General features: G+C 54.9%; 1 protein-coding gene across 1 annotated transcript in view; it reads left to right on the top strand.

Moving 5' to 3' along the window:
- Positions 1-26,408, top strand: part of ALDH4A1 (aldehyde dehydrogenase 4 family member A1) — a 32,206-nt gene that overhangs the window by 2,750 nt on the left and 3,048 nt on the right. The window contains exons 2-14 of the mRNA XM_017505836.2: positions 9,939-10,032; positions 10,889-10,981; positions 13,827-13,874; positions 14,713-14,868; positions 17,167-17,316; positions 17,397-17,471; positions 18,665-18,852; positions 21,161-21,234; positions 22,827-23,023; positions 23,186-23,233; positions 24,026-24,178; positions 24,963-25,084; positions 25,855-25,973. Coding sequence (XP_017361325.1) covers positions 9,939-10,032; positions 10,889-10,981; positions 13,827-13,874; positions 14,713-14,868; positions 17,167-17,316; positions 17,397-17,471; positions 18,665-18,852; positions 21,161-21,234; positions 22,827-23,023; positions 23,186-23,233; positions 24,026-24,178; positions 24,963-25,084; positions 25,855-25,973 — 1,517 coding nt within the window. The remainder of the gene's footprint in view (positions 1-9,938; positions 10,033-10,888; positions 10,982-13,826; positions 13,875-14,712; positions 14,869-17,166; positions 17,317-17,396; positions 17,472-18,664; positions 18,853-21,160; positions 21,235-22,826; positions 23,024-23,185; positions 23,234-24,025; positions 24,179-24,962; positions 25,085-25,854; positions 25,974-26,408) is intronic.

The raw sequence follows: 26,408 nt of genomic DNA, 5'->3' as shown, positions 1-26,408 counted from the left end.
GCTGGGATTACAGGCATGTGCCACCACACCTGGCTAATTTTGTATTTTTAGTAGAGAGGGGGTTTCTCCATGTTGGTCAGACTGGTCTCGAACTCCCAACCTCAGGTGATCCGCCCGCCTCGGCCTCCCAAAATGCTGGATTACAGGCATGAGCCACCGCACTCAGCCTGTGGGAGATGTTTCTTAGTGTTTCCTTTTTTGCCTTGAGTGTCAGGAATCTCAGCCAGTTTTAAAAAATAAATACCCTTTATATGTATTTTCTTTTTATTTAATACATGTCAATTGTGAAAAGTACAGATAAAGCAAAAAATATAACCATCACCTGGAACTGTGCCACACAGAGGTAACCACTGCTAACATTTTGATTCATATCCTTTAACTTTCCATGAATATACCTGCTTTAAAAAAAACCTCATAGAAAGAAGCTCGTCTACAAGTAATTTATTGTAGCTTATTTTTCCCTTTCTGCACTTGTCTGCCTTACAGTATTTTCCCAGGCCCTGGAACTGTGTCTGGCACGTGGTAAGCCCTTGGCAAAACGTTTAGGGAATGAATGAATTTGCCATGTGAGCTCTTCCTTGTCAACTGATATTTATCACAGCCAGCCTCAGGACAGTCACCGCAAACATGTGGCCTTTATAGGTGGGCCCAGGGATGGTGGTTGGTGACAATGATTGCCATTTACCTTTCATGTGGATTATTTTACTCAGCTTCTCAGCAACCCATGATGTAGGGGTTGCCACCCCATTTCATAGATTAAACAACTGAGGCCCATGGAAATTAAGGCAAGCTTGTCCAAGGCCTTGAGCTGGTGAACTCCAGGCCTCCCGTGGGACTGCCTCTTTTCTCTTTTAACCCGGCTTCCTGTTCTTTTCTCAATTAACTTTACCATCCGTGTCCCTAGTTTTCTTTGGAAACATGTAGGATGCAGATTTATATAGAAATTTAACAAATAACCAAGCCAGCCCAGGCATGTCGTTGGCTTATAAGAAGTGTTCCTTTCTGTTCCTTACTCCACCTCACACCAAACCCAGGTGTGACTCCTGCTCAGCCCATCTGACCTCAGGGGGCTTGTGGGCTGGAATTGGCTACCACCCTGTCCCCCGCAGCGATCCTGTGTGATTCCAGACTCTTTTTAGTCTGCCTGATCGTTTAGTTTTCAAAGCATCGAAGTCTGCCTGGCCCTTGGATGGGCATAGCTTGCCCTGGGTGGGGGGGTGCTGGCACTTCCCACCATTCCCTAGACATTCTCAGCTCTTGAATTCCTCATTCCTCCAACCAGTGGCCAGGGCAGTGACTTTGGCCTGGAGCGTCCTGCTGGCCACCGCGGTGAACCCATCGAGCGCTTTGAGGCCTCGGCAAGGTAGCTTCAATATCCTCATCTGCAAAATGGGGATGATTGTATTAACAGCCACTTAGCAGGTGGCTGCAAGGATTAGTGGTGACGCGACCAGTGGCTTCCTGGGTGCCTGGTACCGAAGGTGAGCTCTGTGAGAATTTGAGTGGAAGAATAATGAAAACTTATGACTATCTAAAGTAGTGAAAGTGCCGTTGAGGCAGTGCTTGGCAGTGGCCCTCCTGGGAGCAGTCTGCCTCCTGTGCCCCGCCTCTGGCCTGGCACACAGTAGGTGTTGAACAGTTGCTGTTGAGATAGCCCAGAGCACAGCATGGCTTGGATCCTGGCTCCGACTCTTGGCAGCTTTGTGGCTCCGGGCAGGTTACTCACCCTCTCTGTGCTCCCTTATGTTCTCATACGGAAAATAAAGATGATAGTGGTAGTCACCACATAGGATTGTCCTGCGGGTTAAATGATCTCACAGGTGAGAAGCACTTTGGAATGCCTAGCACTGGGAATACTCAGTAAATGCTGCTGCTGTTAGATGATCCCCTTCTCCCACCAGTGGGCTTCCCGGAGTGATCCTCCTCCATCAGGAATATCATGGCAGCAGGGTCCCCAGCAGTGAAGGATGGTCGCAGGGGGGGAGGTATGGTCCTCAGTCTCTTCCCTTTATTCCGATTAAGTACCCCAGGTGCAAAACCCCTTCTGTTATTGTTTTTTTCTTTTGGAGACAGGGTCGCACTGTGTTGCCCAGGCTGGAGTATAGTGTCACAATCTCAGCTCACTGCAGCCTCAACCTCCTGGGCTCAGTCATCCCCACCTCAGCCTCCCAAGTAGCTGGAACTACAGGCGCACGTCACCATGCCCAGCTAATTTTTGTATTTTTTTTGTAGAGAAGGAGTTTCATCATGTTAGCCAGGCTGGTCTCAACCTCCTAGGCTAAAGTGATCCTCCCACCTTGGCCTCCCAAAGTGCTGGGATTCCAGGCGTGAGCCACTGTGCCCAACCTTCTGTTAGGGTTTTGACCCTGCTCTCCTCAGGGGATGGAAGAGACTTCTCCCTTTCTTGCAGCTTCCTTATTCCTACACCTTTCCTATCCTGGCAGAGGCCTGGCATGGAGTAAAGAGTCCCTGGGCTGAGCTGCATTGCCAGTGGACAGCTCAGTGACCTTGGGCAAGTCACTGCCCATTTTGGGGCGGCCTCTTTGCTCAGGTGGGAAAGGAATTCTAGCTGTGTGGTGAGGAGGATTAACGTGTCCCATCAGCCCCACCTGACCATGGGCCTCTGAGATGTTCCACGTGCTTCAGCCATACTGTAAGTCTCTTGAGTAAGGAAGACCTAGGTTCAAATCCTGCTGTGTCACTCAAGAGCCATGACCCTGAGCCAGGAGCGAGTAACTCTGAACCTCATTCATAAACAGATCATTCTGTGGTCAAGTATCTCTCATCTGAAATGCTTGAGAACAGAGTGTTTTGTCTTTAGGTTTATTTTTTTGAGACAGTCTTGCTCCATTGTCCAGGTTGGAGTGCAGTGGCGAGATCTCAGCTCAATGCAACCTTCACCTCCTGGCCTCAAGCCGTCCTCCCACCTCTGCCTCCCAAGTAGCTGGGACTGCAGGCACACGCCACCACGTCCACCTAATTTTTGTATTTTTAATAGAGATGGGGCTTTACCGTGTTGGCCAGGCTGGTCTTGAACTCCTGACCTCAAGTGATCTGCCCTCTTCGGCCTCCCAAAGTGTTGGGATTACAGGTGTGAGCCACTGCAGCCTGCTGGAAGCGTTTTGATTATTGGACTTCTTTGGATTTTGGAAAATTTGCTGAACCAGGTGAGCATCCCTACTCCCAAGTTCTCAAGTCCAAAATGCTCCAGTGAGCATTTCCTTTCAGAGTCACGTTGGTACTCAAAACATTTCAGATTTTGGAGGATTTCAGATTTGGGTTTTTGGATCAGGGACACTCAACCTGTTGTGCCTCCCTCATAGTTTGTGTGGTGGATTTCGTAAGGTGGTCCTGTCCCACAGGTTACTGCTTGCACGTGGTGGCAAGCGCTTAACAAATGTTCCCTGACGTTTGCTGGGCAGTGGCTGAAGCAGCTCATCCCGGGCCTCGGGCCCTTCTGGTTTTCTGAGACGGAGTCTCACTCAGTTGCCCAGGCTGCAGTGCAGTGGCATGATCTTGGCTCACTCCAACCTCTGCTTCCTGGGTTCAAGCAATTCTTCTGCCTCAGCCTTCCAAGCATCTGGGATTACAGCTATGCACCACCACACCCAGCTATTTCTTATATTTTTAGTAGAGACTGTGTTTCACCACATTGGCCAGGCTGGTCTCAAATTCCCGACCTCAAGTGATCCACTCGTCCCGGCCTCCCAAAGTGCTGGGATTATAGGCATGTGCCACCGTGCCTAGCGCCCGGCGGGGCCTTTCTTTCCCTCTTGGCCCCACCCTTGCCCTGCACGTTCTCTGCTCACCTGGTGCTGCCTTTATCTCAGTGATAGGGAGAATTAGCCTTATCGGCCCCCAGATAACAGCTGGAAAAGCCAGGAGGCTGAATGAAGCAAAGAGAATTTCCTTTCTTTATCTCCTCTCCTTGGCCTTGGCCACCCCTCATCCTAGCCACTGGGGAACCCAGGGGGTCTGTGTCCAGCCCAGGTGTTAGCAGAAGGGCACTGGCTTTGGAGTCCAGTCCTGGGGGCCCGGCGTCAGCTCTGATGCCACTCAAGCACGGATCGTGTGCCTCGGGTGCTTCCTGCGGCTGGTCAGTGTGTTAGGCTTGGGGTGCCCGGTGGTGAATGGAACAGATATGGGCTGGTGTGTAGAGCCTGTGGCCCAGTGGGTGCACAGATGGTCAGTCAGAAATCTGTAATAGGGTTGTCACTAGTGCTTCCAGAGAAGTCTAGAGCTACGAGAGGATCCGATAGGAGCCGCATGCTGGCTGTGTGCGGTTGGACCAGTGGAGGGCATCTCAAGCAGAGGGGACCCCAGAAAAGACTGGGATGGTTGGATTGCAGCAAATGGGGCAGGGTGACGGGAAGGCATTTGGAGGCCTGGTAAGGATTCTGATGTCTTTATTTTAAACGGAATGAGAAACCACTGAGTAGTGCCTCACTGAGCTTCCCACTGTGCCATCTCTTTGATGATCAGATTTTCAACATGCTAACTTTGGTTGCCATTGTGGACTTGAGTGACTTGGAGGTTGGAGTGGGACTGGTATGGCGTGAGTCCAGGTGAAAGTGACTAGGGCCTTGGACCAGCTGTCTTGGACCGGGTGGAGGCCGGGCCCTCTGTGTCTTTTCCGTTTTTCCCTCTGTAGATTTCTGAAGCTGCATTGGCTGGCCCACAGCTCCTGGTGCAGGAGGTGAAACGGTGCATGGCCGTTGTAGATCAGATCCCAGTACTTGCAGCCCTGACATCTCCTGGTGCAGGAAATGAAACGGTGCGTGGCCTCATGGATCAGATCCCATTTGTAGAGGGTAAGGGGGGCCAACTTGAGGTCTCAGGCCCAGGCCACGAGCAGAAAGGGCACTGCAGATTGCCAGGGAAACCTGAGTCAGATTTAGACTCTGCTCTCTGCCATGCTCCCTAAGTGGGAAGACTGAGGGCTACTCTGAAGGTTGGGTTGGATTCATATCTGCCTCCCAGAGCCAGGCACTTCATGGGTGCTTGGAACACGCATGCTAAATAAATGAGTGAGCTATTATTGACCTGATCTGATTTCTCTCTGCATCCTTGCCATGTGGGATAAATGTGTACTGACTGCATGAATGCATGAATGGATGAGGAGTGCCATCCTGCCAAGAATGTCCTCATAGATCCTCATAGAAGCCCTAAGTTCTGTGAATGATTCATCTCTGTCTTCACCCGAGCAGCCAGTGGAAGCGACTCCTGTTAGTCCAAAATGGTCCATGAACAAAGAAAAAAAAAAGAAAGAAAGAAAAAAGGAAACATTGATGGGAGTCCCTAGGCTATTTTTAGCTGCACTTGACTCTGGCTGAACTTTGAACTATTTTTTGTTCTCCATGCCACACTCAGACCGTTGGACGGACAGCTGGACCAGTGCTTGGAGACTTCCAGGCACAGAGAAAGCCATGGGGGCATGTGATTCTGAGGTCACAGTGGGCATCTGGGAATCTGCCCCTTGGAAGCGGGAGGGAGGCCTGCAGGATCTCTGTCTCTGATGTTTCCTGGGACGGGACAGAGAAAGGAGAACTGGACACTACTACATTTTTTTTTTTTTTTTTGAGACGGAGTCTTGCTCTGTTGCTCAGGCTGGAGTGCAATGGCATGATCTGGGTTCACTGCAACCTCCACCTCCCAGGTTCAGGTGATTCTCCTGCCTCAGCCTCCTGAGTAGCTGGGAGTACAGATGCATGCCACCAAGTCCAGCTAATTTTTTTGTATTTTTAGTAGAGAGAGGGTTTCACCATGTTGGCCAGGCTGGTCTCGAACTCCTGACCTCAAGCAATCTGCCCACTTTGCCCTCCCAAAGTGCTGGGATTACAGGTGTGAACCACCACATCGGCCTACTACATTTTAATCTGGGGATGGACTATGATGCTGTGTATTCCTCTAGTTGCTGAGTACCTGGGCCAGCCCCTGAGGCTGTGATTCTGTGATTCTTGGGGGCATCTGGACCCCATTTGTCTTTGAAAGCCTGATCTAGTGAAATAGCATTCTGAGACCTTTACAAGTTTCTTCAGAAAGTGAGAGCAGGAGGGGTGAGGAAAGGCCAACAGGTTTAATCTTCCTGATGACCCTGCAAGGTGCGCCATGTCAACCTTAAATAGTGAGATTCAGAAAGTAGGATTAAGTATAGAGTTTATTCGAGCTCAGAACTTGAGGATGGCCACCAGGGAGCATGGATGCAAGTTACCCTGAATATACACTTTGATTAGCTGCAGCGACTGGGCTTGGGTGCAGGGGGAAAGAGGCAGTTTCTAAGTCTTTTACCAAAAATTTATATTAAATTAAGCCACTGGCTGGGCGCAGTGGCTTATACCTGTAATCCCAGCACTTTGGGAGGCTGAGGCAGGTAGATCACTTGAGGTCTGGAGTTCGAACCCCATCTCTACTAAAAATACAAAAATGAGCTGGGCGTGGTGGTGGATGCCTGTAATCCCAGCTACTCCGGAGGCTGAGGCAGGAGAATCACTTGAACCCGGGAGGCAGAGGTTTCCGTGAGCTGAGATTGTGCCGCTGCACTCCAGCCTGGGCGACAGAGCGAGACTCTGATTCAAAAAAAACACATAAGCTACTGAATGGCCATGCATTGTTCTTTGTGTGACACTTTCCAGGATCATGAAGATAATGGATGAGGCAGCTAGTCAGAAACAAAATGCCTTGAAATAATTGCCACTGGGCCTGCATGCAAAGGGCATGACTCAGGTCCAGTATTCCTGCCTCCCTGGCCCTGAAATGTTTTGCATACTTCACATCGCTCACACTGCTCTGAGCTATTTTTCTCTTTTCAATAGTACCATCCCCATTTTCCAGGTGGGGAAACAGAGACTCCTAAGAATGCACTGAGGTCATGGGCCAGGTGTGAGCTTTGTTTTCAGATTTGTCTGCTTCTGAGGTCTGTGCTTTTTCTGTCCACAGGACCTGGACTCCTAGGCAGGGCTGGAACAGACTCATTAGTTATTTAGAGTCGAGCTTCTCAGCTGAAAGTGTTGATGGTAATGGTGATATCTGGCTCACCAGCTTTGGTGGGTGTGGTGCTGCTGAGGCCCCGAAGTGTGGCTGGAATGCATGGTCAGGATCTCAGCTGGGGTCCCTATCAGAAGCTTCCAGATGGTCCCAGGGGATTGACACTGCCTTGCCCCTTCCTGAAGGACTGTGGAGACTCGTGGCTGCCTCTCCATTCTCCCCGTGACAGTAGGTGCAAGAGGGCAGTGAAGATTTTAATTTATTTGTCGTTATCAAATCTCCATAGTAAACATGAGGGGGGTGTCAGCATTTTACAGAGGGAAACTGGCTTCAAGACAAGTGACTTGCACGAGGTCACACAGCTAGTGGGAGGTGGAGTGGGGGTGGGGGATGCAGGGTGGAGGTTGGTGGGGAGGGGAGAGAAGGGCCTATGTGCTCACTTTTCCTGCCAGGATATTGATGGCCGAGCCCCTGCCCCTGCCGCTCCCACTGCCTCAACCATGCAGGCCCCTCATCCCCTCCTTCTGCCTCATTCTAGCTGGGATGCTCTTCCCAGCTCCTCTCAAGCCTCCTTTGGGTCTATGTCAGGGTCACCTCCTGAGAGAGGCCTTCCCTGGCCACCCTGGCTGAAGCAGCCCCCTGCTCCCTCTTCTTTACCCATTGCCATGCTCATCATCTGCAGTTACCTTGCTTATTTCCTGACCAGGGCCCTCACTGAAGGTCACCTGCCTGCAGCCAGAGGCCTCGCTCTTTCTGTCACTCTTCATCTCCAGGGTCTGAGACGGCACCAGAGACCTGGCAGGTCCTCAGTCAACCTTGTTGAATGAACAAAGGACCTGCTCACACCACTTCAGTTTTATATCCTCCAGTCCTCCCGGGCCGTGTCTTTCAGCCCCAGACTCCACTCTGCCTCCCATAGGGCATAAAGCAACCTCAGAATGCCAGCCTCAGGCCACGCTCCTCTGAGACCATGATCAGATGAGACACAACAAGCCCTCTTCCTGAATTTTTTTTTCTTTGAGATGGAGTCACACTCTGTCATCCAGGCTGGAGTGCAGTGGCATGGTCTCAGCTCACTGCAATCTCCTTCTCCTGGGTTCAAGCAATTCTCCTGTCTCAGCCTCCTAAGTAGCCGGGAGTATAAGAGTGCGCCACCACACCCAGCTAATGTTTGTATTTTTAGTAGAGACAGCGTTTCACCATATTGGCCCAGCTGGTCTCGAACTCCTGACCTCAAGTGGTCTGACTGCCTTGACTACCCAAAGTTCTGGGATTAGAGGCGTGAGCCACCGTGCCCAGCCTCTTCTTCATGATTTTTGTCTAAGCGTGGACAAAAACAAGGTCTCTGTGCCGCCCACAAACACCAGGCATCTTGCTCAATGTTACTTTTTTCCCAGTCAGCCTCACCCCCACTTTCTGAAAGCAGCCAATCCAGAGCGAACCCTGGCTTCCCTAAACCCTCCCCAAGTCACCCTGCCAAAGCTCACATCCTATCAGGTTTCCTAACAGCATCCTACCGAGATGTCCTGTGGTTCCTCATGCTGTGTGTTTTCCCCCACTGCGCTGACCAGTGAACCCCACCTGTGTACCTCCAGCTGTTCCCGGTTGTCTGGGGCCATTGACACCAGAAAGAGATGCTGTCTGAGCCTTCTGGACTCAAGCGCAGGTTTCTCCTACTCTTGATCTTGAACTAGTCATTTTCCTTTTAGAACATACATGATCTTATTTCTCTAGAGACGTGGCTGGTGAGGCCCATCCTATGCCATGGTAGATGGTAAGTTTGTCAATTTCAAGTGCCCTGTGGGGCATAATGCTCTGTCATCATATTATTCTCAATTATAGAGGGGGAAACGGGCCTGAAGAGGAAGTCGCACAGCTGGGAGGTGGCAGAGCTGAGGCTCCAGCTCTGGAATGACTGACCCCAGTGTCCTGGCTTTGAGCCACCTGACCTCCAAACTTGTGACCCTCAGATGTGGTAGGGGGTGGGGGTCACTAGTCAATGAGGTTAGAGGATTTGAGCAAGGAGTTCTGGAGATTCAGTGTGCTGGAATCAGGCCCCTCGCCCCCAGGGCCAGTCCTCCTGGTGCTGTGAGCTGAGCTCAGGGCAGCCCTCCAAGTTCTTGGTCCGCATCTTGGACATTCCTGCCCACCCGGAGCTCTCAGCCCTTTGTGCCAAGGGGATCTCAGCTGGTTTGCATTCTGAGGAGATGGTGCTCTGGAATGTGCTGCCTTTTCAGCTTAGAGAGAGAAGGAACTTGGGTCTGTTTGGGATAAAGGCTGTCTTGTGGGGGAAGAAAGGGAGAGTAACGCTCTGCATGTGCATAATACTTAAACATGTTTTTGCATCTGTGCGTTTAAACTTCAATCACGTGAGTTCGGTGTGATTTTTCTTACTCGGTAGATGTAGAAACATGCTCAGAGGAGGCAAGTCACAGGCCCAAGGACACAAATCGCGGGACTGGGACTTGAACCTTGGGTTGTGGACCCCAAGGTGGGTTTTTATTGTGTTGTTTTGCGATGGAATTTTTCGCTCTGTCACCCTGGCTGGAGTGCAGTGGCACAATCTCGGCTCACTGCAACCTCCGCCTCCTGGGTTCAAGCGATTCTCCTGCCTCAACCTCCTGAGTAGCTGGGACAACAGGCACATGCTACCATACCTGGCTAATGTTTTAAATATTTTTAATAGAGCGGAGATTTTACCCTGTTGGCCAGGCTGGTCTCGAACTCCTGACCTCAAGTGATTTGCCAGCTTTGGCCTCCCAAAGTGCTGGGATTATACGCGTGAGCAACCATGCCCAGCCCAAGGTGGGTTTTACACCCCCACTTTCTAGTTGCATTAGATTCCAGGCTCTGGGCGCCCAACTGGGACCCGCTGTTGGAGGCAGAGGGGCTGGGGTCTGGTGGTGGGGCTGCTGCTGACCTCTCTGCCTCTGTCCCCTGCCCTTGTGTCCCAGGCTGCGGCGGAAGCACATCTCTTCCCTGAAAGTGGCCAACGAGCCCATCTTAGCCTTCATGAAGGGCAGCCCTGAGCGAGATGCACTGCAAAAGGTAATGGGAGGGTGGGGGGCACCCGAGAGGTGCAGGGCGTGGAGCAGAGGCCGCCCCAGCAGCCTTGAGATAGCTCTCCACGCCTGCAGCCAGCACCCACTTCTGCCCTTGCTCCCAGCCTTGAGGGGAAGCCTGGGAGGGCTGTGGGTCTGGAGTGTGGAGACAGCTGGGAGGAGCAGGGTGGCAGCCTGGAGCTACTTTGGGGCTTCTCAGACCAGGTCACATGTCATATGTTTTCTACTTAAAGATGTTTTCCAGTTAATTGCCAGCATTTTTTTGTTTGTTTGTTTTGAGACAGAGCCTTGCTCTTGTCACCCAGGCTGGAATGCAGTGGTGTCATCTCAGCTCACTACAACCTCTGCCTACCGGGTTCAAGCTGTTCTGTTGCCTTAGCCTCCTGTGCAGCTGGAATTACAGGCACCCACCACCATGCCTGACTAATTTTTGTACTTTTTTAGTAGAGACGGGATTTCGCCATATCTAGAACTCCCGACCGCAGGTGATCCACCTGACTCAGCCTCCCAAAGTGCTGATATTACAGGCGTGAGCCACCCTGCCCAGCCTAATTGCCAGGATTTTAAAGATCATGAGATTTCACATAAGTTTCAGATGCAGTTTTTAAAAATCTCTGTGTAACGGGTAGACTTCACTTTCCTGCAGGGTAACAGTGGCTGGAGCAGAGTCTTGCTGCCCTCTGAGGGGAGCACACACTCTCTGGTGGCCACAGACCCAGCCTGGCCCCCTTCTCATTTCTGTGCCTACCTAGGCATCTCTGCCTGCGGACTCTGCATTAGGGTTTTAGACGGGAGGAAGGGAGGAAGGCGGTGACCATACCCGCTCTTGTCCCTCTCCCCAGGCCTTGAAGGACCTGAAGGGCCGGACGGAAGCCATCCCATGCGTGGTGGGGGATGAGGAGGTGTGGACGTCGGACGTGCAGTACCAGGTGTCGGTATGTCCAGCGGGCGGGCAGGGCTCAGCCCCTCCCCCGAATATGTGACCTCTTTCTCTGACGGCTCATAAGCTTAGAATGTGTGAGTTCTGACTTCAGGGCCATTAGAGTACCCCTCCCCACCCTAGATTTTGAATTCTGTAGACCAGTAAAACTTCCCAAAGCAAAGAATGGCACCCACACTGCACCCAGCCCATAGTGGAGTCCTGTGCTTGGGCCAGGAAGACCATGAGGGGTTCACATAGCATCTTCCATTATTCCTCATAGATTTCTTGCCAAGGGGGTTTGGGAGCTAATGGCAAAAAGCTGAGTCCCAGGCCCCGAGCTCCTCAGATGACGTTGGCCTCAGAAGCCCCCTGCTAGGAGTTTATCTGTTTAGAAGCTGGTGTACATTTTACATGGGCCAGAAACTCATAGGTCTGTGATTTGGGGGAGAGTAAAAGGTTGGCCCTTTTGCAAACAGGGCAAGCACATTTGGGCTCTGTCCAGCTGGAACCCTGGGCAGGTGTGTGCAGAGAGAGGGGTTGCTGAGGCTGGGGACGCAGCCCCCCACTCGGAAGGTTCCCAGGGCAGCCTGGGGCAGGAGTTGAGCACAGAGGTGTCCTGGAACTCTTGTTGCTGGGTCGGGACTTCCTGGAACTGTCTAAGCATGGCCTGGGATCTACAGGCACTGGTCAGGTCACTCTGTTGCAAATGGGTGTGTGTGCAGGTGCCAACTGACAGCAGCTGCCACCACCCCACTCGCTGGTGGTCTGTGTGACTGCCTAGAGCCTGCCCTCACCTGCAGCCTCCCAGGCCTCCGAGGCTGCATGGCAGCTGGGATTTTTCCTCTGGCATTCTGACAAGCCCCTGGGTGGATACTACTGATTTTCATTTCCCACACTGCCTCGCCGACCTGGCTGGAGGTTCTGGCCATGTGCTGATCACTGTGGTACCAGACATGTGGGGGAATTGGCCTTGTGAGGGCAGGATCTACATTTGCCGGGACATAGCACTGATGAGGAGTTATCTGCAGTCCACTGGGGCCCCTGAGCATCACAGACCAATCTCAGGTATGAGCAGAATACAGGGTGATTATGCCAAGGTTTGACATGAAGGGGAGCGGCCACTTTCTACCCAAGTCTAGAGCAGCGCTAACCAGTGGAATTTCCTCCAGTGATGATGGAAATGTTCCAGATCTGCATTGTCCGTTCCAGAGGCCACCAGCCACGTGTGGTTGTCAGCACGTGAAATGTGGCTTGTGGCTACTGTGTTAGACAGGAAAGCTCCAATAACCCACTGGAAGACGAATAGGTGGCAAAAGTGTTAGCCGTTAGGATGGAAACCGTGTTACCAGCCTTGGGAAGGAAAGAAGTGAAATTTCTCCCTGCTTCATTGGTCATGCTAGCTTCACCACTGCCAGGCGTTAGGTTTCGAAGGGAAGGTGAGGATTCAAGAAGGACACAGAGAGAGAGAGCGGCTGAAACAGCAATGCAGGTATAGTGCAGAAACCTGCGGATGTGGGGGGCCAGCTTCATACCAGAGCCCTCCGCTGCTTACAGGCTGGGGTACTTACAGGTGTGGGCAGGAGGGGTCTGGTGTGGGTAGTATGGCTTGCTGGCTGGCAGGATATTGATAAGATGTTCTTATGATCAGGTGGTTTGGTCCCTTCTCCAGTGGGATGTCATTGTGGTATTCCTTGGACCTTTTCCCAGCAAGATATAATAGGGATGTTGCCTTTTTTTTTTTTTTTTTTTTTTTATTTTTTTTTTTTTTTTTTTTTTTTTTTGAGACGGATTTTCGCTGGTGTCGCCCAGGCTGGAGTGCAGTGACACTATCTTGGCCCACTGCAACCTCTGCCTCCCGGGTTCAAGCGATTCTCCTGACTCAGCCTCCCGATTAGCTGGGACTACAGGCGCGTGCCACCACACCTGGCTAATTTTTTATTTTTAGTAGAGATAGGTTTTCACCATGTTGTCCAGGATGGTCTCGATCTCCTGGCCTCAGTCCTCAGGTGATACACCTGCCTTGGCCTCCCAAGGTGTTGGGATTACAGGCCTGAGCCACTGTGCCCAGCCAGGATGTTTCTTTAGGTGGGCATTTGTCTGCCTTGTGGTAGGGTGGCTAGGCAGGCTGTTTCTCATGGCCTGAGTTCCCGTGAAATGTTTCACATCCACCAAGGTCTACAAAATAGTGGGGAGCTTACAAAATGGTACGGTTTGGACCAATACCAGGTTCTGTTTGTAAAAGTTTGCTGAGGATCTTCCCATTTAGATAAGTAAATCTGGGGCTCAGGAAGCAATTGGTCTGTCAGTAATGGCTTCAGGGCAGGGTAGAAGTCCTGGGCATTTCGCAACACCGGCGCATTCCTTTGGGCCTCACATGGTGAACGTGCCCAAGGTTGTAGCCTCATGCTGGACCAAAACATTTTCACTCGTGATCTCCTTTGGTTCTCCTGTCTGTGCTAAGAGACAGGGAGGGCAGTCCCCATTTCCTAGATGAGGAGACTTGGGGAAGGAAGTGAGTTGACGTGGGGCCCCACAGCTAGTAGGTGGCAGACCCAGGATTTGAACTCATGCCTCTGACCACAAAGGCCTGTGTTTTTCTTGAAAGAACCTATGGTCTATGCCTTTATCCTGGACCTTCTGGAGAAGGAGCCATGTCTTACTCATGGTACAGCGGGTACACCAGCACCCTGAACAGGGAGCAACCTGTGGGCCAGGTGCTGGGGAGGGCCTCATCGGAGCAGTTGGGGAGAGAGGTATGTCCAGGACTTTCCTGGAAAACCAGCTCCGAGCCCGGCCCTCTCCATCTTTATCCTGGCTCCTCCCTCCTGGGCAGGGACCTCACTATTCTTTCCTTTCAGCCTTTTAACCATGGACACAAGGTGGCCAAGTTCTGTTATGCAGACAAGGTGAGTGAGCCCCTGATGACCCTGTGGTTGGGGTTGCTGCCCCTACCCTGCCCTACCCTGCCAGCTGCTGATAGGGGCTGGGCATCTGTCTCTGTGTCCTTCTTTGGCCATGGTGGGTAGGGGGGTAGGGGGTGGCTGGCCCTGAGGGAGTCCCTGGGTGATGACCTTGACTGGGCTAGGCATGCAAAGGTTAACTTGAGCCAAGTGCACCCTGCCTCCGCCAGGGCTGAGACATTCCCCGACATGCCCATTGTGGTGGGGCAGACCTTGGATTGGGGAGGAGTGGATTCTGGAAGGCTGAGTCAGGGCAATTGGAGACACCATCGATGGAAAGCCAGACAGAGAATTGGCACTGGAAAGGGCCAGCAGGAGGGGCTGGAGGTGCTGTGGGGGGCTGGAGGTCTGGGAGCTGGCTCTGTGTGGTGATGAGGGCACTGGGGTCTGGGAGGCCAGCAGTAGAGCCGTGTCTTGGGCTCCTGTTGACCTCAAGTTTCTGGATGGTGGGTTTAGGGGCACCAGGTCCCAAGAATAAGGTAAGATCACAAGAGAAAGTGGAGCCAGTGTAACAGCTGCGGGGCTCAGTGCCAAGACCTTGGAGAGCCAACCAACCTGGCAGGGCCCTTCGGGCTTTAGACTGGCAGTAGGACAGGCTCTGAGGGGACACCGTGTTGGCAACTGTGGTGGCAGGGGGCTGAGGGCCCAGGGAGTTGAGGGCCCAGGGAGACAGGCATTGTCCCCAGGTGGAAGAGAGTGGCCTTCCAGGTCTCTCCTCCCTCACTCATTCCCCAGGGCCCTTCCCACTGCAGGCGGCAGCCCCAATCTCTCCCTCGCCCTTTAGGGTCTGCTCAACAAAGCCATCGAGGCTGCCTTGGCTGCCCGGAAAGAGTGGGACCTGAAGCCTGTCGCAGACCGGGCCCAGATCTTCCTGAAGGCGGCAGACCTGCTGAGTGGGCCGCGCAGAGCCGAGATCCTGGCCAAGACCATGGTGGGACAGGTGAGGCCCGGGTGGGTGGGGTGGGGTGGGAGTCAATCAGACTCCATCCATGGCAGCCGACATCAGCTGAAGCACTTCTGGGTACCAAGCCCTGTCGGGGACCCAGAGATGTCCTCAAGGGACAAGGCCTAGGAACTGGGATGGATGATCACCAATCATTAGGCAAGACAGATTGTGCAGAGCCCGCGTGGCCTACCTTGGAAATGTCCCCTCTCCTCCATCCCTCTGCCCTTGCTCCTAGGCCTTCGCTATGCTTTGCCTGGACTGTTAGGCGCCTGCACTGTCTCCGTGGCTCCCAGCGTGGTCAGCCCCCTGTGGCCTCAGAGTGGTCTTTTCAACACCTCCAGGATGTTACTCCTGGCTTACAACCCACCCAGACCTCTCCACCACTGAGAGGCAAGTCCCAAGATCTTAGCCCCATACCCAGGGCCCTTCTGCCGACGTCTGTCCAGCTTGCCAGCTGCTCTGCCTGTCCCTGCCAAGGTGTCCCGCCCATGCTGTAGCCATTTTGGACTTAGCAGGACTCCCTGGCCATGGCAGGCTCCTCACTGCCTCTGCCCGCTGTGTCCTCCTGCCTGGAATGCTTGCTGTGTCTTCCGTGCTCGGTGAACTCTTCTCTCCTGGTCCAGCCCAGATGTGCCCCCACTGAGCCTCCTCTAGCCGAAAGGACTGGTCCTGCCTGTTTCCCCAAAGCATGTTGTTTCTGCATCAGTTACAGCTCAGATTGCACTGGGGTGTATTCAGTTCCTAGGTACTGCCCCTTTACAAGCTTCTTGGACATAGTAATCATGTCTTGACATTCTCAGTCGTTTTTTCTTTTGGGACAGAGTTTCACTTTGTCACTCAGGCTGGAGTGCAGCAGTGTGATCTCGGCTCATTGCAAACTCTGCCTCCCAGATGCAATCGATTCTCCTGCCTCAGCCTCCCGAGTAGCTGGGATTACAGGTGTGTGCCGCCACGCCTGACTGCATTTTGTATTTTCAGTAGAGACAGAGTTTCGCCATGTTGGCCAGGCTGGTCTCGAACTCCTGACCTCATGATCCGCCTGCCTTGCAGGGGTGAGCCACCGCGCCCAGCCAACATTCTCAGTCATTTCTTGGGCTTTGCATGATCCCTTTCAGGAGTCATAGCAAGTCTCTGATAAATGGTTTTCTCTGCACAGAGCTGGTATGACAGCTCCCCACCCCGCTAAATGCAAGAGAAGTGAGGAGTCGCTCTAGCAGGCAGAGTGCAAGGGGGACAGGAGCTGAGGGAGATAGAGTTGTTTTACTACCTCCAGGACCTAAGCCCTATGCTGCCAGCTAACCTGAGTTCCTCAAGGGTCAATTGCAGGAGCCAGAACCTAGGCTGCTTTTTGGATCAGGCATTTGCCACTGCCCGCCCCCAGGTCCCTGTGGTGAGCACCCGCTCTGCTGCACAGAGCTGGTGTGACAGCCCCTCATTCTGCTGAATGCCTCCTTAGATCGGCTCAGCAGCCCTCTGAAGTGGGTGTCTGGCTCTGCGTGTTCCGGGTGAGCCGCACATGGGTGAGAAGACACTCAGACACTGTAGGACCAGTTTAGGCTCTCTCTGTATTTGGGCTAAGACTCAAAAACTTCCAGGAAGCACGGTACATATCTTAACTCAGCTTCCTGGGCTGTGTGTCTCTAGTAGGTCGTGCACCTGCCAGTGACCTTGGGTGCCAAGTGGGGGGCCGCCTCAATCTGGAAAAGCCGTGTTCTTGGCTTTCCATGGTTCTTTTCACTGTAGCTCACATTTGCTGTCAGTAAGAATGGGTGGTTTAAGGGAATCACAGTCACCTGCCTCGGTTTTTGACCCAAACTAACCAGCAAGGCTGAACATCGTTCCTGGGGAAGGAGCTGTCTGCTTCCCACACTCTGAGTCTCTGTCCTGGTCAGCGGCCAGACTCCTGCTCATGCTAGTCTGCCTTTCTGCCTGGAAGGCTCTGATCCTGAATTTGGTCCGAGGCTTGATCATAGATCCTTTCCCCTGCACCACCGTTCAGAGCTGCGATGAAGCGAAGACAGTGCATGGGAAATACCTGGCCTGCTGCAGAGGACCGGTACATTCTGTTGATCCCCATCCAGCCCTAAGCGCAGGCTGCAGGACGTGCCGGCTCAGGGGGTTGAGAATCCTTTCCCCCTCAGCCCCTGGGATGGGACCTGGTCAGCCCTGCAAAACTTTCCTATTCCCTGCTGGGGCCTGGCTCAGTGCTTGCTCTGGGCACAGGGTCAGATGTGGGAAGAGGATGGACGGGGGGCTGCTGGCTGTTCCTGACCCCTGGCCCCTCCCGTGCAGGGTAAGACCGTGATCCAGGCAGAGATTGACGCTGCAGTGGAACTCATCGACTTCTTCCGGTTCAATGCCAAGTTTGCAGTGGAGCTGGAGGGGGAGCAGCCCCTCAGTATGCCCCCGAGCACCAACAGCACAGTCTACCGGGGGCTGGAGGTACCTGCAAGAGGTGATGGGTGGGCAGGCAGGGCAGCCCAATGCCACGGGCTTGACCTCACCAATGCCTCCTTCACCAGGGCTTTGTGGCAGCCATCTCGCCCTTTAACTTCACCGCGATCGGCGGCAACCTGGCAGGGGCACCAGCCCTGATGGTGAGATGTGGGCACCGGTGGGACAGCGGCAGCTGATTGTCCTCCTGGTCCTGACAGACAGAGAGAGGCCACCTGAAGCCCTTTGGGTCTCAGCCTAATCATGGGGAGAGGCACAGAAGGTGGAGGCAGCTTGAGGCTGTGGGTTGGCTTTGGGACCAGAGACCCAGTTTGAATCCCGGCGTCGTCACTCTGTGCCTGGGAAACCCTGGCAATCCCTGAACTTCTCTGAGGCACTGTTTGCTCATCTGCAAAGTGGAAATGATAGGAAAGCCTCCTTGACTGGGCTGGGAGGCTCAAAGGAGACCCATCCAGCAGCAGGCAGGGCTGGGCCGGAGCTGGCAGAGGGTTGGCCGCTCTGTTGATGATGACAGTTACCGCTCACATTCTGTGCTCACCACGTGCCTGCTGCTGTCAAGCATGGATGGAGCTGATCCGTTTCCTCCTCTCACTGGCTCTGAGAGGGAGCTGTGACTCTGCCTGTTTGCCAGATGACAAAACTGAGACACACAGCCGTGACTTACTTGGCAAGACCAAGTGACTAGTAAATAAATGATGGAGCAGAGGAGGATTTGGATTTAGTTTCTCTCAGGGTTGGTGGTGTTGAAGGCACTCCTCTGCCATTATCAGAGTGAGGGTGGCTGTACCAGATGAGGTTCCAGGCCTGGGGGGAGATGCAGCTCATCTCCCAGACAGTCTGGGTGGCAGAGGGCCCACATAGCCGTCAGGAACCCTGAGCCCTAGACGGGGATGCTGGATGCTGATGCCGGGGTGAGTACTAGGGATAGGCAGGGGCACAGACAAACATGGGACTGGCCAGGCACCCACACGCCCTCACCCAGGACGCTGCTGAGAGAGCCCGTGTGCACTGGCCCCGCCGTACCCAGTGAGCACGCAGTGACTCCAACACTAAGAACAGACCTGCCCAGGTGATGGCAGGACCCGTCAGTGCAGGCTTCTGGGGAAAGGGAGCCTTGGCCAGAGCATGGGGCAGATGGGGCCATGCCGTGGCCTCCCTGGCAGGGACTTTTGGAGACAGGGCCAGACGCTTTGGAGGAGTGGGGTCGGGTAGGGGATGTCCTGGTTGGCACAGGGTCTGGTGGTTCCAGGTGAGGGCCGACCATGCTGTAGGGTGGGGTGGGGGCTGAGGGCTGGTGGCGCCATTTTCATGCATCACCAAAACACTTCCCGAGCAGGGCAACGTGGTCCTGTGGAAGCCCAGTGACACCGCCATGCTGGCCAGCTATGCTGTCTACCGCGTCCTCCGGGAGGCTGGCCTGCCCCCCAACATCATCCAGTTTGTGCCAGCTGATGGGCCTCTATTTGGGGACACTGTCACCAGCTCAGAGCACCTCTGTGGCATCAACTTCACAGGCAGTGTGCCGTAAGTCCCTGGGGATAGTGTGGGCTATGGTGGCTAGGGGAGGTTCAAGGGCAACCCTGGTCGCGTATCTGCCTGGGGGTGGGGCTGTGAACCCAGGGGTCATGCACTGACCCTACTCCCCGACTTGCTGTGTGGCAGTGAGTGAGTCCCTTCATCTCTCTGAGCTTCCATTTCGTCACCTGTACAGGGAGTGATTATCCTTAATTTGCAGAGTCATTGCAAGGATTAAACATGTTAATGAACAGGAAAGAGCTTGGAAGGCTGGAACTGCACCCTGTAGCTGTGGGTGATATTGATTTCAGTGCTACCTCTGCTACTGAGAGGGGCACAGGGGAGCATAGCATGAATTGGAGGAGCCAGGAAGGCTTCTTGGAAGAGGTGGCATCTTACAGAGGAGTTGGCCAGGCAGAGGGGAAGGGGCAGAAGAGCATATATGCTGGGAGAGGGAATGGTACATACAACATCATCAAGGCAAAAACATGTGCTCTGGGGCATGGCAGGATCCTGTGTGGCTGGAGCGTGGAGTCTGGGGGTCACAGGGCCAGAGGGTGAGGGCAGGGCATGGTTGGAGGTGAGGTGGGGAGGCAGGCGGCTACTGATGTCCACCGTCCACGCACTGACTGGCTGAGCAGGTATTTTTGCAGCTCACAAGAAGGCTCAGGGGTGAGCACACACCAGAGACAAGGTCCCAGCTCTCAGGTTGGAGGTGGCGGTGCGGGGTTGGTCCAGTGACCACAAGATCCTTAGGAGTCTGCAAAGGCGCCTGGCCTTTCTCCTGAAGGTGATGGGAGCCGTGGAAGGTTTCAAGCAGGGAGAGTGGCTGAGTCAGAGTTCTGTCAGGCAGAGATCGGAAATGATGGCCCCCAAATTGGATCTGGCAAGAGGCTCTATTTTCTTGATAATGGCCCTGATGGTGACGGCCCAACTTCGTATAATTGGGACAGTTTCATAGGGAAATCCAAATGTTGGCCTGTCTTGGTCGCCTGGACTCGGATGCTCTGATCTTGCGTTTGCTGGTGGTACTGCTGGCTGGAGGGGGTGGGTGCGCCCTGGCTGCCTATGAACCGGATCCGCCCTGTTTCCTTTCCCTGCTGGCCCCTCTGGGCCCCTGTGTTTGCACCCTCATCTTCAATGATCTCTGTGACCTGAAGCAGGAGACTGGCCAGGAGCTGTCAGTTTCTAGGGAGGGGAGGTAGGGGCTTGAACCAGGGGAGAAATGGGGGATGTGGAGAAGGGGCAGGTTCGGGTGAGAAGGGCACAGGGGGGCACACTGGCAGTTGCCTGCCCTGGAGTCGGGGTGGGGATGAGGGGGGTAGTCAGTGAGAACGTTCAAGGTGGGCACCTGGGAGGGCGGGCAGGCTTGGGGGAAGGTGAATACCATGTTGGTCACTTTGTGAGACGCCTGGGTGTTATCTGGGTGGAGATGCCTGGAGGCAGCCAGAGGCCCAGGTCTGCAGCGCAGGGTCCTTCTTACCTCCTCTCCTGGGCCCCAGGCTCTGCCACCCCCTTCCCTGAAGCTTTGCCTGGGGGAGGGAGGGTGGGGTGGTGGCAGCGTTAGAATTGCTGAGAAGGGCCATTTTCCAAAAGGTCTGCTCTGCCAGCCTCGGGGGCCCCTGGGCTCCCCATTCTCCATGCTCTGATCAGCAGCGGGCTTAAAGGTGGGAAGGCCATAAATTAGTATTAGCTGCTGTGTCGCTGGCTCCTGGGTGATTAGCATTTTTATTGTTTTGTGGTGCTGAGGTTGGTCACACTCGGAGCCTGGGGAGGAGGTGAGGCCCTCCCGGGTGGCAGCTTCGGGTGGGTCCTGCGCTCCCTCTCCCAGCCCTCTCTCTGTGTTTGGCCTCTCAGGCCTGGGCGCTGGGCTGGTGGGGAGGAATCCTTCGCAGACCAGAGCAGGGTCTGTTCCCTGCCAGGCTCCTGCAGTGTGCCCAGCATGTCTTAAGCACTAGCCTCACACTTGAACTCATCACAAAACAACCCTGCCGGGTCGGGATTGTTCTCTCTGCTTCCCAGATCAGGTGCAGAATTAGAGGCTCAGAGAGGTTACATAGGGAACCCAGGATCACACAGCCCTGAGTGTCCTGACTGCAGACTGTGCAGCTCCTCTGCACCATCTTGCTGCCCAGACCCCCTTTGCCCCTCCCTAGAGTAGTCTTGGAATGCTGTCTGTTCTCGGCTGTCACCACACTTGGCTCCCACCTCCTGCTGGGCTGCTGCCCCCACCCCACCCCCAGCTCCTTCCCGGGTTTTTCAGCCCCCTTCCTCTGGCCTGGCTCCCTGATCCCCATCCTTTCTCCTGTGGTTCCAGCACCTTCAAATACCTGTGGAAGCAGGTGGCCCAGAACCTGGACAGGTACCGCACCTTCCCACGCCTGGCTGGAGGTAAGCCCCCTTCCCCCCCTCCCCTGTGACCCTAGGGACCCCTCCCCTGGCTATCACAAAAGAGGAGGGAGGTAGAGGGGACACAGCCAGGAGTCAGAAAGATAAACCATTTCAGCCACCAGCACTCCCCAGTAGAACGTTCTGTGATAAGGGAAGCGTCCGGTACCTTCACTTTCTAATACGCAGCCACCAGCCACATGTGGCCGTTGAGCCCTTGAAGGGTGGCCTGTGTGACTGAGGAACTGCAGGTCTGGTTTTCTTTCATTTTAATTAAGTTAAATCTTAGTAGCCACTTGTGGCTGGTTGCTGCCGTGTTGGGCAGTGCAGCTCTAAGCGGAGGAAAGCGCAGATGCAGAGACCAGAAGTGGGAATGAACTTGGATTTGAAGAAGCAAAGCGAGGCCTGTGAGTGGGGAGGGAGGAGGGCTGGTAGAAGATGGGCTGAGAGGTAGGCAGGGCCGGACCTTGTTGCCCTATTAAAATTTTCCCACAGAGAAACAGGTTCATGGTCAAGGACATTTGGCATGTGTGGTGTTAATGCAAAATGGGTTCCTCCTCCTGCAGGACTTCCCAGAGCCTTTAATGCTCTAGCATGCATTGCACATCAATCTGCCATGCAGTGTTTCCCACACTCACTGGGACACAGAAGCCTGTTTCTGCAAAGACCCCAATGGACCAAGTGTTTTGTGGAGCACATTTTGGGACTGTGCTGAGACCTAGAGGCAGGGAGGGCTATGGGACGTGACCAGCAGAGCTGGGACGTGTACTTCAGCATTTTTCCCTGTGGGGTGAAGTGGGGTCCACCAGGAAGTCTGGATCCTGTGTCTGGACTGGTGGGAGCTCGGATGGGGGTGTCAGGGAAGGCGAGCGCTCCTCAGGGTCAGCTGTGTTACCGCTTCCCAACCTGGAGCAGGTGACTTTGTCTCTCTGCCTCAGTTTTCTTGGCTTTAAATTGGGGATAGTAGCGGGAGATTGTTGTGAGGCTTCAGTTGGACAAAGCGCAGGGTACTCTGTCCACAGGTGGGCAGCTGGTAAGTGCTTCAGCTGCTGCTTCCCGTGGGGAAAGGAAACTGAGGCCAGGAGGGTGAAGTGACCTGCCTGAAGCTCCCCACTCACTGGGGAAATGGGGGAGTGGTTTTCACTGTGGGTGGGGAGGAGGGGCCCAGCCCTGGCAGCCAAAATGGGGCGGGCTCCCCTCTCCTTTGTAGGCGAGGGCTTGGGAGAACCCCACAAAAAGCTGTGCCCACTTCTGGGAATGGACTAGCTCTTGGGAGCCTTGGGTTCTCATCCATCCTCTGCCTTTACATTGGGTAGTTTCAGTTTTCCCATCCGTGTAATGGGGCGGTGGGACCTGATTTTCTGATGCCCTTCACCCCTCCCTGGTCTCAGTTTCCTCATCTGCGGAGTGGGAGAATGGCCTGACCTCGGGTCTCTGGGGTGTCAGTTGGTGCTCACTCTGAGCCTCCTCCCTCTCTGGTCTGCTCCATGCTAGGGCTGGTCCTGGGCCATGGATGGCGTAGGTGGTGCTTTGGGCCCCTGGGCAGCTGGGGGAGCCGGCTCCCCTGGTCATTTCCCCACCCCTGGCCCCTGTAGAGTGTGGCGGAAAGAACTTCCACTTCGTGCACCACTCGGCTGATGTGGACAGCGTGGTGAGCGGGACCCTGCGCTCAGCCTTCGAGTACGGCGGCCAGAAGTGCTCCGCCTGCTCGCGCCTCTACGCGCCACACTCGCTGTGGCCGCAGATCAAAAGGCGGCTGCTGGAGGAGCACAGCCGGATCAAAGTGGGCAACGTGAGTGGCGCCGTCACTCCCCCGCCATGGCCCAGTGGGGGGCTGATGGGATTGGGTCCCTGGGAGGCTCTTCTGCAGCCATGGCTGGGGTGTGCGGGGAGGGGGCTCCCTTTGTCTCGGCCTGCAGCGACTCATCTCTTCTGGCGCCTCCCTTGCCTCCAGCCTGCAGAGGATTTTGGGACCTTCTTCTCTGCAGTGATTGATGCCAAGGTATGGGGTGGCAAGCGGGCGTTCCCGGCAGGGGGCAAGCCCCGGACTGGGTGGGAGAGGGAGGAAGAGATATGGGGGACCCTGACCCAGGGGATGACCCAGCCCCACTGCTGTGATCAAGGCAGCTCAGCAGCCACACATGCACACCCAGCTTCAGAAAGGGCAGGATCAGCCATAGCCAGAGAGGAACTCGTCTCCTGCCCTCCCTGGAAGCAGGGTCAGCGAGCTCCTCAGGGCATTTGCGTGTGCACAGGTGGAATCCCGAGGACACATGTGCACAGGTCCACGTGTATTCATGAACGTGTTCACATAGAGCTCTCTGTGGCCACACTTCTAGACCTTTCCATATAAACACATACATCTCCATTTGCATATAAGCACACACGTGCCTGTGTAAATAAGTCCACCCACATGCATCTACATGTGGAAGGCATAGAGATCCCTACATGCTTAAACAGACATGTGACTGTGCACATGCCTATATATGCATTGATTGGCGTGTGCCTATGTTTATATGCGAGTGCACCTATGGTACTAGCACACGCACGCGCGCGCGCGCACACACACACACACACACACACACACACACACAAACACACGGTGTGCATATCTGTCCTTGTCTCCACTGCGGCTCAGCCAGACCCTGGCTTTTTCCCTCGGTGTCCCCCGCCCCTGCCCGTTTCAGGAGTTGGGCCCTTCAGGTACAGGTGTTTCGGGGTGAGTGTGTTGCGGGGGCTGCCTCTGGGCTGCCCTCCCAGAACCTTTGACCTCCCTCCTCCCTGCCCACCCCAGTCCTTTGGCCGTATCAAGAAGTGGCTGGAGCACGCACGCTCCTCGCCCAGCCTCACCGTCCTGGCTGGGGGCAAGTGTGATGACTCTGTGGGCTACTTTGTGGAACCCTGCATTGTGGAAAGCAAGGACCCTCAGGAGCCCATCATGAAGGAGGTGACCGGGGCAGCCTGGGCCCAGAGGGGGACAGTCCCACCGGAGCACAGCACACACACAGGCCACTGGCACGGCATGTTCTCCTGGAGACATGCTCCCATTTCACAGATGAGGCTCTAAAGGGAGGCCCTGAAAGGAAATGAATGCCTCCTACCAGGAGAGAGCGGAGTCAGGTGTTAAGCTCAGGCTGCCCGACTCCAGATCTAGGGCTGTGTCCTTGACCCTGGCTGAGGTCCGAGCACTTCCGCTGCCCACAGCAACCACGGTCACCACAGCAATCATAATGGCTCACCTTGACAGACTCTTACTGTGGTGGGCATTACTGTTCCCATTTTACAGATGAGAAACTGAGGTCAAGGCACTGACCCAAGTTGGCAGTGCAGGGCTGGAGTCTGCCCGAGAAGGAGATCTTCCCCAGCCCCTTGGTGGCAGAGGGAACCACAAACCCTCCTGGAGAGAATGGTATCTCTGGGCAGTTCTCGTGTCAGCTGCTGCCGGAAGCCTCTGGGACCTGGACTTTTTGTCCTCCGGGTGTGGGTTTGGCAGGGAGAGCCAGAACACGTTTGCATCTTTTGCCAGCTTGCGGTGGGGTGGACAGGGCAGGGAGCTGGGCACCTTGCTGTCCTGGAGGGAACCCAGGAGGAGGCAGCACCTCACCCTTCTTGCAGATACTGAAGTATGGACTGAGGCCCAGGGACTGGGAAGAGGGGAGTCAGAGCAGGGGCACTGGGAGGGCTCATGCCCTGGCCCCATGGAGGGCCTGACGTGGGAACCTCTATCCTAGGAGATCTTCGGGCCTGTACTGACTGTGTACGTCTACCCGGATGATAAGTACAAGGAGACGCTGCAGCTGGTTGACAGCACCACCAGCTATGGCCTCACGGGGGCAGTGTTCTCCCAGGATAAGTGAGTGGCCAGGCTGCAGCCCTGGTGCTGTGCTCTGGATGTCCTGTCCCTGCCAGCTCTCACCCCATCCCCACCTCCTGGACATGGCTTCCAGTAATAATGCCACCTCCACCTCCTCTTTGTCCCCTCCCCTCAGCCCAGACAGGCAGCCAGGGCTCCTCATGTGGGCCCACAGCAGCAGCAGGCTCTTTGTTGCCAGTACTGGTGCCAGGGCGCCACTGGGCACCCGTGAATCTGAGCCTTTATGGGCAGGGCGGGGAGTTGTTGCTTTTGACCAGCTCTGTGAGATCTGATGGGGCCCCGCTGAGCGAGGTGATTGTCCTGTGCTGCAGAGCAGGGCAGGCCAGGGGCTGCAGAGGCAGGATTTGAACCTGGGTCCCGTGAGGGTAAACTTGAGGCTTCTCCTCTTCCTTCCTCCGTGGCACTGGTTGTCCCCACATCTGCCTCTATGAGAGAGTAGAGAGGGGCTTGGAGAGAGAGGCAGGGTGGGAGCTTGGGAGCTGGGATTTCCCCTGCTCCTGAGGGGCAGGAACACTGGACTAGGACGGGCCACTCCCTTGAACTCTGCAGTAATCCCGCGATGGGGAGTGCTAAGCCCCTCCCCAGGGGAGGAGCTGGGCTCAGAGACAGGTTCACCTGACCGAAGGTCCACAGCCAACAGCTGGCCAGCATCCCTCTTCCCTGACTCGGCCTCATGCTGAACCTGGAAAGCCAGTGTGGGCTGGAGGGAGATGAGCTGGTTGCTGTCTCACCACTGCCTTGCTTTGTAGGGATGTCGTGCGGGAGGCCACAAAGGTGCTCAGGAATGCTGCCGGCAACTTCTACATCAACGACAAGTCCACCGGCTCGGTCGTGGGCCAGCAGCCCTTTGGGGGGGCCCGAGCCTCTGGTGAGTGGGTCCCCTTTCCCATAGGGGAGCCGAGTTCCTGGTACAAGACCCTAGATGCTGCATCTGAGCAAGTCACTGTTTCCTCCTCTGTAAAATAGGAAGACTGGGGGACTGGGGCTACGCGTACATGCAGTGAGCCCCACTCAGGCCTCCACTGTCCGCCTGTCTGTCCATGCAGGCTGCCAGCCTCACTGCACAGGCCCTTCTCCAGCCCCTCAACCCCTCCTTCATGGACAGCTGCCTTTCTAGAGCCCGGGCTTGACCCCCTTCCTACCACTGTATTCTGGCCTCTCCCACGCCTCAGGCTGTGGTTTGAGAGCGTGCTGGAGTAACAGGAAGGACACCATTTACTGAGCACGTATTGTGGGCCAAGCAAGTGGGCTAGCTCAGGCTCCTTTCAGCACACTTGTGAGCAAAGGGACCCATTCTTCCCAT

Source organism: Cebus imitator, unplaced genomic scaffold, assembly GCF_001604975.1.
Source record: "Cebus imitator isolate Cc_AM_T3 unplaced genomic scaffold, Cebus_imitator-1.0 Scaffold15, whole genome shotgun sequence".
In the NCBI taxonomy this organism is placed as follows: domain Eukaryota; kingdom Metazoa; phylum Chordata; class Mammalia; order Primates; family Cebidae; genus Cebus; species Cebus imitator.
The sequence above is the reverse complement of the archived record's forward strand: the minus strand, read 5'-3'. Positions and strand labels throughout refer to the sequence as shown.